General features: G+C 41.2%; 2 protein-coding genes across 5 annotated transcripts in view; one reads left to right on the top strand and one right to left on the bottom strand.

Moving 5' to 3' along the window:
* Positions 1-12,972, top strand: part of LOC117639003 (fasciclin-2) — a 241,599-nt gene extending 228,627 nt beyond the window's left edge. Inside the window, exons 2-16 of one of the 4 annotated variants that reach the window (XM_034374418.1) lie at positions 303-477; positions 561-724; positions 905-1,368; positions 1,451-1,644; positions 1,964-2,135; positions 2,221-2,442; positions 2,526-2,667; positions 2,757-2,885; positions 2,966-3,234; positions 3,349-3,538; positions 9,660-9,788; positions 9,864-9,930; positions 10,289-10,402; positions 11,031-11,117; positions 11,198-12,972. In XM_034374418.1, coding sequence (XP_034230309.1) covers positions 303-477; positions 561-724; positions 905-1,368; positions 1,451-1,644; positions 1,964-2,135; positions 2,221-2,442; positions 2,526-2,667; positions 2,757-2,885; positions 2,966-3,234; positions 3,349-3,538; positions 9,660-9,788; positions 9,864-9,930; positions 10,289-10,402; positions 11,031-11,117; positions 11,198-11,282 — 2,603 coding nt within the window. In that variant the 3' untranslated portion in view covers positions 11,283-12,972. Of the gene's footprint in view, positions 1-302; positions 478-560; positions 725-904; positions 1,369-1,450; positions 1,645-1,963; positions 2,136-2,220; positions 2,443-2,525; positions 2,668-2,756; positions 2,886-2,965; positions 3,235-3,348; positions 3,539-4,453; positions 7,974-9,653; positions 9,789-9,863; positions 9,931-10,288; positions 10,403-11,030; positions 11,118-11,197 lie in introns of those variants that run through there. The other 3 variants (XM_034374330.1, XM_034374506.1, XM_034374565.1) reach the window with 3 other exon arrangements.
* Positions 12,973-13,193: 221 nt separating this feature from the next.
* Positions 13,194-14,301, bottom strand: LOC117639209 (thioredoxin, mitochondrial-like). The gene is made up of 3 exons (XM_034374692.1): positions 13,985-14,301; positions 13,654-13,777; positions 13,194-13,564 (listed from the first exon to the last, which is right to left on the bottom strand). Exons 1-3 carry the CDS (start codon positions 14,179-14,181, stop codon positions 13,445-13,447), a joined length of 441 nt encoding a protein of 146 aa, XP_034230583.1. The 5' UTR covers positions 14,182-14,301; the 3' UTR covers positions 13,194-13,444.
* Positions 14,302-17,389: the final 3,088 nt, after the last annotated feature.

Genomic DNA, 17,389 nt, shown 5'->3' with positions numbered 1-17,389 from the left:
CACTGGTGCATTCCTTGTCTCACTTAATCTTGGACGTCGCAGGGGTCCGGCCGGCCACGCCACGCGCGTTTCCAGTCAATTTGTAATTCGATCCCCAACGAATTACCATGAGTCCTGCAGCCGTCCGTCCACGGCCCGGCTGTCCACCGAGGCGCCTGGCGAGCAGGCAGTCCCGTCGAGCATGCGCGCCGCGCGGCTGGCCCGCCCTGCTGCCCGCAGGCGCTAGCGTCCTTGGTTTTGTTTTTGTTTTGTTTTTGTTCGGTCGTTGTCGTTGCTGACCATGCCCGTCTTGGTGTCCACAGAGACGCAGTCCGCGCGCACGCCCGAGCTGATGATCCTGCCGTCGCCCTCCGTGCAGACCAAGCCCATCGGCAAGAACGTGCTGCTGACGTGCCGGGCCAACGTGGAGAACCTGCTGCTGCTCACCGACATGCAGTGGCTGGACCCCAACAACCGCACCATCCTCAACAACGAAGTGTAAGCGCCCTTTTTATTTATTCTTTTCGAGTGTGTGCTTAGCGAGAAAGTTGCGCCGCAATGTTTGGTTGGCTTTCCCGCAGGACGTACACCAACAGCCCGCAGCGCATGCACACCGAGCAGATGCCCACCTCGCTGGCCCTCATCATCCCCGCGCTCCGGGAGACGGAGGCCGGCGTGTACACCTGCACCGCCACCTACGCCAACTCGGAGAAGCTGTACAAGTCCGTGCGCATCGAGACCATCGGTCAGTCGCATTCCCTTGTCGTCTGCAGTTTGAGACAGCGGACTGATTCCCAGGCTCATTTGCGCCGCACCAATACGGGTCGCCCCATGAGTGCGAGAGAGACAGAGCGACGAAAACGACGCTCAGAATCAGTCTGCCAGCCCCGCGTTCGCGTGCCGTGACCACCTCATTGTTTTACAGTGGCCATCACCTGGGAGGACGCCCCCGAGGAGCAGTTCCCCATCCTGAACAAGGACTTCAAGGTGCGCTGCAAGGTGACGGCGCAGCCCGCGCCCGCCGTGGACTGGACGCGCAACGGCGAGATGATCTCGACGGGCGGCCGCTACGTGGTGGAGACGGACGGGCTCACGATCCAGCGGCCCGTCGAGTCCGACGACGGCGTGTACACGTGCCGCGCCATCGTCATCCAGACCGGTGAGCTGGCGCAGCGCGACATCCACGTGGAGGTGCACACGCCGCCCACCTTCGAGGACATGCTGGCCTCCACCAAGATCGTCGAGGGCGAGACGGCGACCATCCGGTGCCGCGCCCGCGGCAAGCCCAAGCCCACGTTCGCCTGGATCAAGGCCTCCACGCAGCAGAACATGGCCTCGGCCGACCGGTTCAAGGTCAACCCCCTCACGGGAGACATGATCATCAGCGGGGTGAGTAGCAAGACAGTAAAGTATATGGTCTTTTCTCTTGCTTTGTTTGGCGAGGAAGGCAAACACGAACTTGTGGCTCCAGGTTCGGCCCGAGGACAGCGGCGACTACAAGTGCGTGGCCAGCAACAAGGCGAGCACGGTGGAGAAGACGGTGCTGGTGAACGTGCTGGTCAAGCCCAGGATCAGCGACTTCCGCAACCTGTCCGTGCCCATCAACACGGAGGTCCGCATGGAGTGCCGCGCCTCCGGGAACCCCCTGCCCACCATCACGTTCAAGTGAGTTCACGTCGCACCGCGTCGCACAGTGGGCCACGGTGGAGGCGGCCAAAACTCTAGTCGCGTTTTGAGCTCCACAGTCGCTAAATGGGACTCGAACCGAGCGTGTGACCCCACCAATGGATTGTTGTCCGAACGAGGAATCCATTGGTCGGGTCACATGCTCGGTTCGAGTCCTGTTTAGCGACTGTGGAGCTCAAAACGCGTCTAGAGTTTTGGCCGCCTCCACCGGTCTTCTGACCCAGTATGCGTCGGAGTTGTGCGCAACTGCGCCGCTCGGCTCGGTGCGTTCGGTGCCTTGACGTGGCTTGTGTTGCAGGAAGCTGAACCAGCAGGCCAGGCCCTACGTGCTGGGACGCCAGCCGACCGACCAGCGCATCGAGCTCACGTCCGTGGAGGACCCGTCGCGCAGGGAGGCCGTGGGCACGCTCCGCGTGCTGCGCCTCGGCCGCTACGACGACGGCCTCTACGTCTGCATCGCCTCCAACGAGGTGAGCCACTTGACCACTGTTCACTGTTCATGTACGAGTCTTGCAGTGTAGAGCGTCGCCTGAAATGTCATCTCTCTTTTGGCAGGGTGGCGAGGCTACAAAGAACGGCCATCTTTCGATCCAGTTCCCGCCTTCCTTTGCAAGCACCCCAGTTGATGTGTGGTCTTGGGGGCAGAACCCAGTGAATATTTCATGCCTGGCTGAGTCGATCCCCAATGCTACAATCACGTGGAAACTGAATGACCGTGAAGTTGAACGTGATCCCAATGTTCAGAAATTAAGCTCCGGTCCTCAAAGTATAATTAAGGTAGTTTTTTTTTTCTTTTGTGTGTTCTCTCAATTTGGCGCCTTGGCTGTGAGCACTATTTTTCACTGTGCTGTTCCCTCTAGATCACTCCACGTCGTCGTGAATACTATGGCGTGTACAAATGTATTGCATCAAACATTTTGGGAACTGCTGAGACAACCATCACTTTGAAGGAGGCTATTCCACCATCAGAGGTTCTTCAAGCCAAAATCGAATCCATGACAGGTACAAACGCTTTTTGAAATCGGCCACTTTTTGAATTTATCATTTGTTGCACCTTTTGCTGTCATAAAAAAACATTTTCTCCCTAACAGCCACAACTATCACATTCTCCTTTGTTGGACCTCAAAATTTCGGTGGCCGTCCTCTTAAGGCCTATGCTGCTCAAATTAAGAAATCAGCTCAGCCCTGGGAATACGCCTACAATAAGACTTGGCCAGCAGGTATGTCCTTATCCTCTAGTCCTTTCTGTTTCATTTTAATGATAAAAATGTCAAACACCTCGCAAAATTTTGTCCATCAGATTCAACATACGTTTTGGAGAACCTGGAGCCTCAAATGGAGTATAACTTCCGATTTGCTGCTGCAAATGAGGTTGGCTTCAGTAATTGGGCTGCAAATGTCATTATCACAATGCCTCGACGAGCTGCCCCAGAAGAGCCTCGCATCTTGAACCCCATTATTGAGGAAGGATACGTTGTCTCGCCTTACTCTGACCGAATGGAGGTCCGCTGGAAGATCCCCGCTGACAATGGTGAAGCTATTGACAAGTATCAGATTCGATACTGCCCTGTAAGTTGATCCAGATAACATTAGTATGTTAAAATGACTGTGAAGCTTATTTCAAAAACTTGTGGATATGTGAGTAAGGAGTAGATCAGTAAACTATGTTATGTGCTATTTCAGGTCAAAAGGGATCTAGCTGGTTACTTTGTAGAGACCGGAGAACTTTGCCAAACCATGCACATTCCCCAGGAGCATTCTTCTGTTGAACTGAACATGCTGCACCCAGATACTTTCTATAGAGTGGAACTCCAAGCGCACAATATGATTGGCTACAGTGTTCCAGGAAGGGCTACCTTCAAAACAGCGCGCGGTAAGTTTCAACTTCCTATCATACAAAATTGTACTCTTTTATGGTGTGTGAGTTGTAGGTCCTTGATTAAAGTTGGTGCTATCGCTACCACAGCTGCTGCTGCTATATGACTTATTAATGATAAAATATAGCCTCATGATATAAGAACACAGCCCAAACTATTCCTTTTTTTAAAATTCAGCCTTAAGTGCTCATACTGTTAATCCAGATTTTAATTTAAACTGGATTAAGAAAAATTAAAAAATTTATCACTTTTTATTATTATTATTGACATGTTTCTTCTTTTTATTTGCTCCTCAAACTGATCAGAGTATCACAGCTGTGATTGGGAGGTAACACTAATTTACCATGTTACAACACTAACCGGGCGTATTGTGTTGATTTTTTGTTTAATTTTTGTGTGTTATTCTCTCCATCTAATCTACTCTGTGTGTTATCGTCTCAGCATGCATTAATGTTAAACATGATTTCCTTGCCCTAAAATGCAATGGTTCTCTTGTGCTAGCATGGGCATAATGTTTCCCCCCTTTTGGTCTAAGTTCCGGAAACATGATGGCAGTATGTAGCAGCTGATACAGTATCTGATGAGCACCATTTTATCTACACGATTATGGTCTTGGTTTCTCATAATGATACTTTACAAACTGATTTATATACTGAGGTCAATGGAAACAATTTAAGTTTCTAGACCTCTTGTAGAGCATGGTGTGACGTGCTTCATATCAAATCGATGCCAAGCTTTCCCAGTCAAATCGAAGCTTAAGAGTTCTCTTGAAGCATTGCTGCCTTTATGATTGCTGTAATTCTGTTGTTAAATGCTGTAAGAGTGTTGTTTGCAGAGATTGAGTATCATATCGTACTATTTGATTTACGTCTTCCTTTTCCCTTTCTTTTTTTTGAATTCGATTTCTCTAGATTTATCCGCTACAGGAATATTTTATGGAGAACACAACAACTATGTCACTGGGGGATCAGCGAGTCAACGATATTCAGTGGCTCTGATGCTTCCACTTATTTTCATCTTGGCAACATGCAGTTTGCACCAGTAGAATCAATAAGATAGTTTTATTCCTCATGGATTTTTTAAAAAAGTGACGAGTGATACAAGTTAAAGTGACTCTATAAAGTAAATGTGTGGTGATTTATTTCTTCAAGAAAGAAAGTGTGATGAAGATTAATTATGAAATGTGTGAATGAACATTTGTGGTGGCTTCTTGGGTCATTACAGTATTTTTGTCACAAAAACTTTTAAAGCATTTTCAAAGTATAGCACCACTAACTGTGGTACTGTTTAGTGATTCTAGTGATAAATGATTTTAAATAAACTCTGAGTAGGATGCTGAATGCTGCTTCATGAAGACCAAGTACAGTACATACTTGAAACAAGAGGGAAGAATATGTGTGCATACAGGAACAAACAATATGAGAAGATTAAACAAACAATTGAATGGGGATGAATGGGGTGTAAAAATTAAAATCAAGAAGAAGATCTAGTACATTGTAAGAGCAGTGAAGTAGTTTGCAGTCCCAAATAGCAAATCCTATTAAATGAAAATTTGACTTCAGATCCTAAAAAAAGAAAATGGAAGCCTTTGCTATTTCAGTGCACAAATAAAATTTGTGATTAGGCTAGGCAGTATTGTGTGCCTACTTAAGGGTATCAGATGTAAATATGTAAAAATAGGGCAGGATTTTCATTAGCATATACAGTATATGAGATGACATGGAAAATAATGTAACATAGGGATTGTGATTTTCAAATAGCATGTGCTTGGTGGAAATATCTTTTATTTTTGTCAAAACAGTATTCGATTCTCCAATTTGATTCTAATCCTATACATAATCAAGTTGTACTGGATTGTGACCTATGCTGAAGATAAGAATGTTACCCTACTTTCCCTTTGACATAAACTGTTATTTATTCATTCAAGTAGCCCTAAAGCTATGAATAAATTATTTCCACCTTCATATGTTAACTAGTAGTGAAGACTCAGTACAAACAATGCAGAATAGTCCCCGCGTTGAATTGTGGACCTTCTTTAAACTCTGCTTGTAGTTCTTCTGGAATCACCTATAACTGATTAATTTGGAAAGAAACCTGTTGCAGTTCAGTTCCCTTTCAGTATTGAATGAAATTGTTTTGCGGTGGTGGATGTACTCAACAGGTGTGGGAACAATTTACTACCTAGTTTGTATTGTGGGAAGAATGTGTTTGCTGCATGGTCAAAATTTAGTCGATGCAGGTTGTGTGTGCCTAGAAATTTATTGTGTTAATGCATGCCATTTGTAGTAATGTGACCCAAAATTATATTTAGATTGTAAACTACTCATTCTGGAGAGGATATTATATTCACATCTGAATGTAAGAGATTCCACTTCCACTTGTTATTTGTTTTTAAGAAGACTTCAAAAATATTTTTTTACTCTTAGATTGTTTATTATTACATTACTTTGACTTAGATAAGTAAGATAATGTAAATCATTTTGACAAGGCCTAGCTGCTTAGTATCCTTGAAGATCTTTTCTTGCACTACTAAGACAAATAAGTAATACATAAAAAAAAATTGGACTGAAATTTGAGATGGTTTATCTTTTCAAAAAAGAAAACCATCACAGTCCATAAGTTCTGCAAGACTCCTGATCTTACACGACGATCAAACTTTAACTCTCAAAGTTGTCATAGAGAAAAAGGCATTTTATTTTCCTTACATGACTTATCAAGCATAAATGAACTAAACGTGTTTATGCTAACAAAAAAAAAAGCTACATCTCTATTTTCGTTGAACCTTGTAAAGTTTTCTGAAGCTCAAGATGGATGCTGCGCTCTGTGGTGTGTGCCCAACAACATCACTTTAAAATAATATGGCTTCCTTTCATTTGAGGGTTCATTTTTTTTAACACACTGCTCATTTGCACTTGAAGTGTTACAGTTGACCTTTTGCAGAACTATTATCTTAACCATACTTTAGATAACTTTAACTGACTGGTTAGTTTTTTAAGCATATACTTAAAATTCTGTTGATAATTTTTGTGATTATCTAGTGTTTTAGTGGAAATAATGTGAATGTTTTGGATGCTGGAGGTACAAGCATAATCTCTTTCTGAATTAATTCTAGTGATTAACAATTGGTCCGATTTCTGTTCTTAGAAAGCCCAAGTTTAGGCTGTCCTCAAGCATACTTTCAAAAATTGGTTTCTTTTTCAAAATAGCAAAGCATGCTGAGGGGCCTAAACCATTTCTCTTAAGACCAACTGTACACTTCACACCCTAAATTCACAGAAAGCTAGCCACTTGCACCGTAGTAAAGGATGTAGCTCTAATTCTCTCAGGTGGGCTAAAAATTACAATGATGCATGATTGTTCGTTCTATGTTGGGTTCCTTGAATCTTGTGGTTACTTGCTTGGGGCTTTTTTGCTTTCTTCAAATTACATTCTCTACTTTGGTCATTATAATTTCTATGAAAACTAGGTATAAAATATGATTGTTATGTGTACCCCCTCTTCCTGATTACTTTTTTAAAGATGAAAAGCAAATGAATGAATTGTTAATTTATAGTGTACCCTTTGTTGAGTTCTTGACCGAGATTTGAGGATAAGTAGAGACAATAAAATCGCACATCTCATTGGCTACTCCTTACTCCAGATGAGATTTAGTCCCAGGTGGTATTCATTTTGAGTAGATACCAACATCATCTTGTGGCAACATAAGTTTCTGCTTTCAATTTTTCAATTTATTGGGGTGAAGTGAGAAGGAAGGATGACATTATTTGCATTTGCTTGAAAAATTTATTCCTTTAACATGTGTGTTGTGCATTATTGCTTCATGACCAGAGAACTGGTTTGTTTTTATGCGCTGGTTTGGAGAGCACTAAACAATCTTTGTAAAATGTTACCAGATGTGCAAAACTTCATACTTTATGCAGTTATTTATGAGCTAATATGGTTTGATATCTTTGATACATTGTGGATCAATTTAAATCAGGAGAATTTATTATCATTCTGGAAAAAAATCCAGATTATATTGTTGAGAATTGTAGTGGCGTATTCTATACTCTTTGAAATAATTTTATTTGAGATTCATTTGTTTGGAAGGCTGTTTCTTCTTCTCGCAAATACGTCTCCATTTCAAAGCTTTCAAAGTTTCTGGGCACATTTCCAAGAGAACAGGAAACAACGTGTTCCCTTTAGTGAACAAAATTAGTTTAAGAAAAGTGTTGAACCATTGAGAACTTTGAGATGGAATCCTGCTTATGCAGCTTAATGAAGAAATAGTGTGTCGGGCTATTATTTCCATTATAACATACAAAATGTAATATATTTGAGAGTTGACCTTTTTTTGTGAGGATAATTTGTAAAATCAATAATTTTGGTATGAAACATATTGTACAGCATTAATTTTGAAACAAAGTGTACAATAAAAAAATATTATGTCTATACTCGTAGTTGAAAGTCAATGCGCTGTCCCAAAGGTTTTATAATCCAAATCGCATCATCAGGTGAAGTGGAAGAAGGGCAAACCTAGAGGTAAATATTGTGTACAATGTGATTGAATGGTCATGTAAGTAATAGCCTTCTCCTTGCATGATAGTTGCTTTACATTTCTTTTCTAGTTGCATTGCATGCATGCAAGTTTTAGTGGTGGTGGCATGACCTTGTAATTTTATACCCCAAAAATGTTTCATCTTCTTGCCTTGTAAGTTCAGATTTGCTTGCCTTGCCAAAGGATCTAACTTGCATTCAATCATGGACGCACTGCCTATCATTTGTGTTTCCTGCGCACTTATTGAGTGTCCTAATATGTTACTCACAAGTTGAAACTGTGCAATGCATTCTTTTGAAAAACCTCAACTGCAGTCTTTAAGTTTAAGCTATTCTTAGTGATTTTAATAATTGGTCTCTTTGGAAGAATTTCTGAAGACACTGAGGGGATGAATCAATCATGCCTGTTTATTATAAGTGTAACTCTAAGTGTAAGTGTAAAAAACAGATTTGATTATGTTTACTCCACACAATGTGTCACCTGAACACATATTATAGGTACAAACGTCAAACATTCTTGCCTTTCAGTTACGTACCATGATAAAATATTTGTTAATTGTTTTTTCTTTCCTTTTTTTGCATTTTAGATGTTAATGTTTTAGAACCAAAACCGTAACTCTCCCCAACTAACCAGAAACTATCTACCTCCTCACATCTTTTAAAGACATAATTTGCATGCAACTTTAATTTTCCAAGATGGAACTCCCACCTGCTGCAATCTACAGTCTCATTTTCAATTCCTTGTTCTGTGTATACATACAGTGGTTTCCTCTCATTAGGCTTTGTTTTAAACTTTGTTTTTCTTGTTTAATTTGCCAATAGAAGTGGTTTAGAATGTTCTTTTATAAGTTAGCACAAGTCCTCAGCAACGTGAGACTTACTTTTGTATTTTCTATAGAAAATCATACCTCCTTCATGAAACCCATAATCTTTTTAGGCTCGTTCCTCATCCTAAGAAATTTCTTTTCAGTACGTTTTTCGTGTAACTTAAACCAACTCACAAAAAAACATACAAAACCTCTCAATCCTACAACCAAAAAAAAAATGAGAAGGCATACCAAAAAAAAAAAAAAAAAATTACCCATTGCTTCTATCCTTTTTTAAATATTCAACTTCTGAATTATTTGTGGTACCTTTAAGATTGACGTTTTTATTTGTACTCTTTGCATCCAGTTTAGATTTATTCATTCTGTGTATAGTGTTTATTTTCTTTCTGTTCAGGATGGTTTAATTTTAAGTTGGTGCTGGTTTCAGACAGATGCTTCCAATTTAGGTTGTAGATACAGCAAACAAATATTGTTTTCTTTTTGCTCGTTTTCTTCAACACGGATAAGAATATAAAAACTAACAGCAGAGGCTTTGTGTGAATCATCTGGTGCTCCCTTCAGTTTACTACCTCTCTCAATCAGCCCTTTGTATGAAAACTCATCCATCTGATAGGCTTTTTGCCTCAAAAGACCTCTGTCTTCTTGTTCCCAGCATTAAATTTCAGACCTTTTTCTAGATGCATGATAAATAAGTATACTGTTCTTGATATTTACCTCAGCCATGCACTAATGAGCGGTGTGTTCGCAGGAGCAGATCCACATGTAACTGCTGCTGAAAGCCTTTTTATGATGAGCAGTGGTGTCATCGTCGGAATCGTTGTGGCTTCCTTGTTGGTGCTTCTTCTGCTGATTGATCTATTCTGCTTCTGTGTAAATTCAGCGGGTAAGTTTTTTTTTTAAAATTAGTAATTTGTCTATTTTGTTTTGTACGGTGACTTCAAATATGATGGTTTTTCAGGACTATTGATGCTTGTATGTGAATCATTCAGAGGAAAACCAAAAGATGAGGATGCAAAACTAGGGGGGTAAGTTACTGCTCTCCTCTTAATAACTGTCCTATTTGTTCAGTCTGTGTTGCTTTCTTCTTTCACAATGAAAATCTTTCGCCTTAAATTTTTTCTTACTGATATTGACAGTACATTAGTTTTTTCATGTGTTACATCAACAAAACACTTAATTTTACTATCAGTATTAGAATTAAACTATTATAAGCAAGGGCTTTGGATAAACATTCACAAAACTTGCTTGCGAGCAAAACTACCTAAGAAGGAAGGTGCACTGATTAAGAGTGTCTTTTACACTTCATTTGGGTTCTGTTGGTACTGTATGAAAGCTGCCATTGTTTTGGTTGGTGGTGGTCTAATCTTTGTGTGTGGGTGGCAGCTTGTATGGTTGGCGGTTCCCCCTTCCCTATTGCAGTAACAAAGAGGGCAGCTCTACAAATAGCTACGGTTCGGGCTCTGAGGTGGACAAGCTACCTGATGCCAGTCTTTACATGTAAGAATCTCTATCTGCATGAAAATGCTTCAATGCTTTCTGCCTGCATGTGTGTTCAATGACAGACACTTCACACATTTAAAGAAACTGGGAGCCACTCCATATGCTGCGATGCGATCACTGTCGACTAAGAACCATTTTCCTCACTCACCACGTACCAACTTTGCTTTCCTATAACTGATAAGACACTTTCAACTAAACTACTGCAGCCTTCCTATAGCAGCTATTATAGTTTAATTTTTGGGTGATGCTCATGAAGCTAAAATACCTTGATGAAGCTAGATGGAGTCAGCTGATGGGTACTTCCTATCCTGCCACATATCCAGATCCTGTACTTTCCTAATATGCTATAAATGTTTCCCTACCTCCTTTTTATCAAATAAACCCTGATATGTTTGGTACTGGAAATGGCTTGTGCAGCAATGTTGTTTTGCTCATTCTTGGTTATAGCTACATGTAGAGAACTATTGATGGACTTCTCTGAGATTGTCCACATGCAACAGTTTTGGTGCTTTCTTCACCAGTGCTGCTTTGTTTATTGATTTCTTTAGCACTTTCCTGTTGTATTTTTGTTCCTTTGTTACGTTTTGTATTAGTCTTACTGCAAAGCCTTGTCTTTTGTTTTCAGTGAGGAGAAGGAACCTTTAAAAGAAGTTACTGGCATCAATGGAAAAGAAAAGTTGAGCATTGAGATAGTACCTATGGTGGATAACAAGTAAGTAGGAGCTGAATGACATGTTCATGTTGTTTGAACTCTTCTAGTTGAATAATTACAATTCCAATTTTCATGTGCAGCCTGAAAAAAGACACCATGGTCGACTATGACTTCAAGAATTCAATTGCAAGAACTGGATTTGTGGGAAAGGATTCAGCAGTCTAATGCATTGGTGCAGTTACTAGTGAGAATCGTACAAGAAAATCTTTCATTTTAAAGAGATATATGGCGCATTATTGTAACGCTTAAAAGCGACCATGCATCAGACAGCATCAACTCATCTTTCATTCCACCTCATAGGAGAGCTAGTTATAATTTAATCCACATTAGATGAACAAAACGCATCCTGGAAAATGATTATATGTATGAAGTTCAATCCTCTTTGTAACATAGATTTTTTTTTCATAAGAGATTGATTAAGTTATATTAATTACACACAAATGAATTTTATTCATGTTCTGAAAAGCTTGTGACATCACACATTTTTAACTTGAGATGCTGACATTTTTAATCTTTGCAAGTGTGCTAGTATAAATATTTCTGACAAGAATAAGCTTTGAGTGGTGAACAAATAGCTTGAGCAAGTTAAAAGTTGAGAACTTCATCAGTTCCTCTATTAATCTCGCTGTTGCACATTTCATTCGAGTATTGAGGACTAACTTCTATTTTAATGAACCAGCTTTCATATAAATCTTTAGATCTACTATAGTTTTAAGTTAAGATGACAGTTTGGAGTGAAGAGCCCAATTAAAATTATTGTCGCTCCTACTCCAATGCATAGAGGATTTATTATTATTAATATTATGAACAACTGTGACATTTTTTGTAAGTAGGCTGAGTTGAAGCTAGCGATCTGCTGTACATAAATGGAGGAAAACAATATTGCTCTCTTGAACATTTAAGTGAACAAAAATGGTCACTAAGGTGTAAGAGAGATCCTTGCTATGAATCTATTTTACATAGAATTCCTGCATTAATCTAATTTTCAAAAGACCAAGACCACAAACTAGGTGGGTGAGGGGTTCCTAAGAATGCTTAAACATCCTATTGCTTCCCTCCCTATTTCATTTTTCATCAATCTGACTTTAAATGGACAGAAATTCTTGGCAACTTCAGAACTGTTAGACCATACACCAAAAAATATTGAAACTTTTTACTATTATGTATCACTTAATAAGACTGCTATTAATGATCATATGTGGTCCATCGAAAGCTTTGAAGATTCTTGTCTTTGTGAAGTATAGCTCCTAAGTAAGTCACCATACAACTGTACATGACTGATTAGTTATAGAATGAAGTCAATGTGAATTTTGAAGATTTAAGATAGGGAAATAACAAAGTGCTTGTCAAAAATAAAGTGGGACCTATGGAACTGACTTTTTGAGAGCCTCAGGAGTATCTGCTTCCACACCTTTCTACAATATTGAAATTCATGTAAAGAGTGATCAAGTACGTATTGAATAAAATATTAAAACAGCCATTCATCACCTAGATTATACCATATGATTGGGAAGTTTGTAACTTTTGTACTTAATATTTATTTCAAAGATAGTATAACCTTTCATGCAGAAGCTTAGAAATTGTGAGCCTGCAAAACACCTTTATTATACGTTAAGTTTCATTATTGTGATTGTGATTTTTAATTTATTCTTGCCTTTAACTTATGCTTACTGTTCAAACCAGCTATGCTTTTGCTATGTTGTGTCCTGTATTCATCAGTGTGTCCATGTCAGGTCAACTGAGGACATTGCAAAATTACTTACTACTCTTTCATATTTCATTTGTGAGTGTCAACAATGATCTTGTCAACAATATTCAGACAAATTAAAATCCAGAACCTGGCAAAAATTACAAACCTACAAGTATTGACTTATGTTTTCCTCACACCAACCAGAACATTACCATGAACATGAGAGGCTAGACCAAGAATGATCTTATGCCAATCTTGCACCACACAACCGTCCGTCCTAAATACCTTGAACCACAGGTTGACTCACGGATGAAATATTGCTCATAGACAGAAGTAAACAAAAAAGGAAATTAAAAGGCATGTCAGGGTCAATAAAGATAAAAGGCTGATTGTTTCATCTATTTTAATTTTAGACCCTTATTATAAAAGACATAAATCTGCTCTCAGAGTTCCCTCAGAAATAATTAGCTATCATATTAATTCTTTCTACGAACAAGATTAGCTTAACCACACATTTGCATTTTGACCCTTTTACACGCAAAATATACATCTTAACACACCTATAAAGCATTAAATGGGACAGTACAAGGTCCTGTGGATGTAGTAACGAGCACATAGGGGCACCTTAAGGGGTAAATTATTTTGATTTCACTACCTTATCGACAAACTTGCGGAGTTTGTCAGTGTCCTGAAGACCAATTAATTTATCCTCTACTTTACCATTTTTCATGGCTATCAAAACAGGAACGGATCCGATCTGTTGGACAGATAGTGAAGACTCAGGACATAAGAAATTTTACTAAGATGGTCAAATAAAATCAGGCAAAAAAATGACATAACACTTACATCATAATCCAGGGCTAGATCAGTATGTTCATCAATATCCACTTTAGCTAGTATAACTTCACCCTTCCTCTCTGCAATAACAGACTCAATCCTGGGTGTCAACATACGACAAGGATTGCACCATCTGTGAACATGGAAAATAATAAATAAATGTCAGTCTAGATTGAAAACTAATAAAAAATGACGTCACTGATAGGAGATTTCGGGGGTGTCACGATGAAACAAGCGGATGGTACAAAATTCTCTACTTGGTCTAAACAAATATAGGTTATGTACCCAACATTACAGGTCATATTTTTCAGTTTTAGCTCAATATTACACAGACACTTACGTTGCAAAAAAGTCAACGATGACAGGGACTTTGCTGTTCTTGACCCTTTCATCGAAATCCTTCATGTCTTGTACATGAAACACCTCAACCTGAGGTGCTGTGGAGGCGAGCCTCTTAGGAAGAATGTAGCAAGCGTCTACAGTTTCACGAAAGACACTAGCAAAAATGCCATTTTTTAAGAACTTAGTGGCAATCATGTTAGAATGATGATTTGCACCTCTTTGACAAATGGGTAATGAAAAGAAACAACAGATAAACTGCGATGTGCGGTGGTGTATAGCAGTAGGCACGGCTCTGATAACCCCACTTCACCTCTCTCCCCTCGCCCCCCTTCTCCCTCCCTTACGGCCCCCTTCCCCTCCCCTCCCCCTACAGCATCCCCGCGCGAGTTTTTGAAGCAGTCCGAGCAGAAGTCAGTGCAGTGGCGAACTATTCGAATCGTTATCTTCTAATATCACGCCTCCGCACTGTGATTGCGAGGGTAGAATTTTGTGGGACAAGCAGTATCGAGAAGCATCTCTTATTTTCGTTTCAGGCACAAAGCAGGTTTAAAAACTAAACAATCTTTCGCAACACGGTAGAAGAAGATGACTCCTGCTTCTGCCAAGAGCACTCTCACTGCAGTCTTGCTTCAGTCTCAATTTGCTCTGAAGAAAATGCAGGGGACTACAGTTGAAGTCATCACATGCACTAATCTGACCTTCTCTCATTTAAAATTTCATTGCGTCACGAAAGAAATAGTTAAGTGGGAAAATTAAATGGTTTCTTCAAGATAAGCCTTACCTATAGTTGTCCCTTTTATAATCTCTTTTATGTTTTTCTTTATTTTCATACAATTATGTCTTTATAATTTGCAGGTTGTTGTTGATCCTTTGACTCACCGACAAATGAGGAGCTCTGTTATCCTGGAGAAAGTGGCGAAACATATAAACAAGGTTGATGTGCAACATGTGTTGCAAGTGCAGCACCAAATAATTGCTGAGGAAATGGTGTTGTCCTGAGAAATACTGGACCTAATAAAATAACCCACAGATTTAGTCTTTCAACTATCAAGAATATTCTGAACATATGACTTGTACGCAGTTTCATATGGGATCCAAACATTTTTTTTCCGCCTTCATGTGGAAGATGGACTACTGAGGCACTAACTAATTGCAGTTTGACTTTCCAAAGAAATGGTAGGTTCCACCCTGAGCTTCTCTGTTGTTAAATTATAGTCGGCTTACTCTTGACAACACTTCATGTTTGAATATTTTGGGGCATAAGACTGCTAGCGTCTCTTAAGTGGTTGGAGGAACGGACCATTAATTATTTTTTCTCCATTCATTCCCTTCAAAAGGGGAGGCGATGGATTGATTTATTGAACTGTAACGCTGACCCCTTCTAATTGACAATTGCTATACCTTGGGATGGAGTGCGTAATCATTATATTGGAATTGTGAACATATGACTTTGTGTCAATGAGAACACTCCCAAGAGGGAATGTCGAATAAATGTCAAACTGAAAAATTTCCAACAAAATAAATTAACTATTGAACAATTTATTCCAACAGCACATTTGCATGTACTTTGCCTCGCGGTATGGTACCTCAAATGTCTTTCCATGCAAGCACATGTCAGCAGCTCGGGCGCAACTGTTTACAACTGCATTCTTGGAGCAACCTCTACTCGCAAAGAAGACGAAACACTCTCGAAGCATGACTAGGAAGGTCAAATTGACTTCAAAATTATGCCTGTTTGGTCGAAAATTGACAAAAATGGGTCATACTGACATCAAATCACGACATAGTGAGCCCCCCTCATTGCTTGAGATCCTCTACTTCCTGTTGGCAGTGTGAGAGACACGTTGTCACCCTCGCAGTCAGACCGGGTCCTTCAGCTTGTCAATGGAGACTTGCCATTCGCACTTCATATCGACCTCTCTGAGTCCACTCGTACGAAAAGCTGCGGTCGTGGCGTGGCGTTGCGGCCGCATTGCCGGGCATTGCCGCGCGAGGGGCGGGCGGGGCACGGCAGCGCAGGGCGGAGTCCTCGCGAGGCACAATGGCAGCGAAGCTGGGCCTGCTCCTCAACCTCACCGCGCGGATCGCGACGGACTGCTGCTGGGCGGACTCGCCCGTGTTCCAGGTTCGTGGAACACACTGCTAAAACTCAAGTGTTACACTGGTAAAACTAAGGCGTGCTATTACGCCCTTCGTGAAGCGTACAGCCAGTACGCCCTTCTTCAAGCGTACAAGAGTCCATGCGCTCCTTTCTTCCTATCTAAATGCATGGGGGAGTTGCCTTGAAGCGTAGTTGTACGCTTCAAGAAGGGCGTACAGTCTTGAAGCGTAGTTGTACGCTTGAATAAGCGTACAACTACGCTTTAGTTTTACCAGTGTTCTCCTCTATCGCGTTGAAATCGATTCCTCGGTGCACTCTCAACATCTTATGATCGTTTTTATACGTATTACGATGGTTTTTCATCGTAAGGTACGCATAAATTTGCACATACGTAATATGCATAGATTTCAGCGTAAGGTATGCATGATTTAATCGTATTACGCATGGTTTCTTCATAAGGTACGCATGATTTCATCGCATTACGCATGAATTTCATTGTAGTACGTATGTTCTCATTTCAACGTAAGTTATGATGACCCTTTCATCATAAGAATCTGAGGGTGTGAGTTCCAAGCGCCTGCGAACGCAGCGTAGGCCACCCGTTGTGCTCGGGTGCGTGGCGGGCTGGCCTACCCTGCAGGCGCTTCGCTCGCGGCGGCCCTGGAGTCCGCCGTGCAGCGCGCTGCTGCACCGCGTCCACGTGGCACACTGCCCCACGAGAACAACGAACTCCCAGCCGCTAAGTTTTCTCCCACCCGGCGTGGCGTGCCACCGCCGGAGCACTGCGCGCCTGCAACCCTCGGGCAGGCAGGCAGGCAGGCCCGTTACGTGCCCAAGCCCAACGGGTGGCCTACCCCGGAGTTCGCAGGCGCTCCACGCCACTCGCAAAAGAATTGAGCCAGACGATACTCCGCGGTTTCGAGACTTTCAATGCTGGACATGCGGGTGATCTTTTGCGGAATTCGTTTCTTTTTGCGAGTGATAGTATAGTACACACTTTAGTTTGTAGCGAGTTGCCACCGGCTAGTGTGTGTGTGCGCGCGCACTGAGAAAACCTGACAAACTATTTCAGGCCTTGCAAAGAAAAGTACCGTTATAACAAAGTATTTTGAGCATACACGGCAAAAACAGTGTTCGGGTTTTCCAGGCCCACCCTGGAAAAAATGACCTGGTTTTCCTAGCGGGTGCGCCTGGGAAACCCCGACACTGTTTTTGCCATGTACATAAGCTTACAAAAAAAAGAACTTCGTAATTTATGAACTACTTCTTCGTGTAACAGAGTAAATTGGTTTGTACTATGTA

The sequence above is a fragment of the Thrips palmi genome, unplaced genomic scaffold, assembly GCF_012932325.1.
Source record: "Thrips palmi isolate BJ-2018 unplaced genomic scaffold, TpBJ-2018v1 HiC_scaffold_1, whole genome shotgun sequence".
Taxonomy (NCBI): Eukaryota; Metazoa; Arthropoda; class Insecta; order Thysanoptera; family Thripidae; genus Thrips; species Thrips palmi.
This window is presented reverse-complemented; position numbering and strand designations above follow the sequence as displayed.

Bases quoted from the DNA above. Each gene is read 5' to 3' on its own strand.
- LOC117639209 (XM_034374692.1), bottom strand. From the start codon at position 14,181: ATGATTGCCACTAAGTTCTTAAAAAATGGCATTTTTGCTAGTGTCTTT. The intron at 13,778-13,984 runs GTAAGTGTCTGT...CCATGTTCACAG, and splicing joins ATCGTTGACTTTTTTGCAAC to ATGGTGCAATCCTTGTCGTA. The intron at 13,565-13,653 runs GTAAGTGTTATG...TCTGTCCAACAG, and splicing joins ATCTAGCCCTGGATTATGAT to ATCGGATCCGTTCCTGTTTT.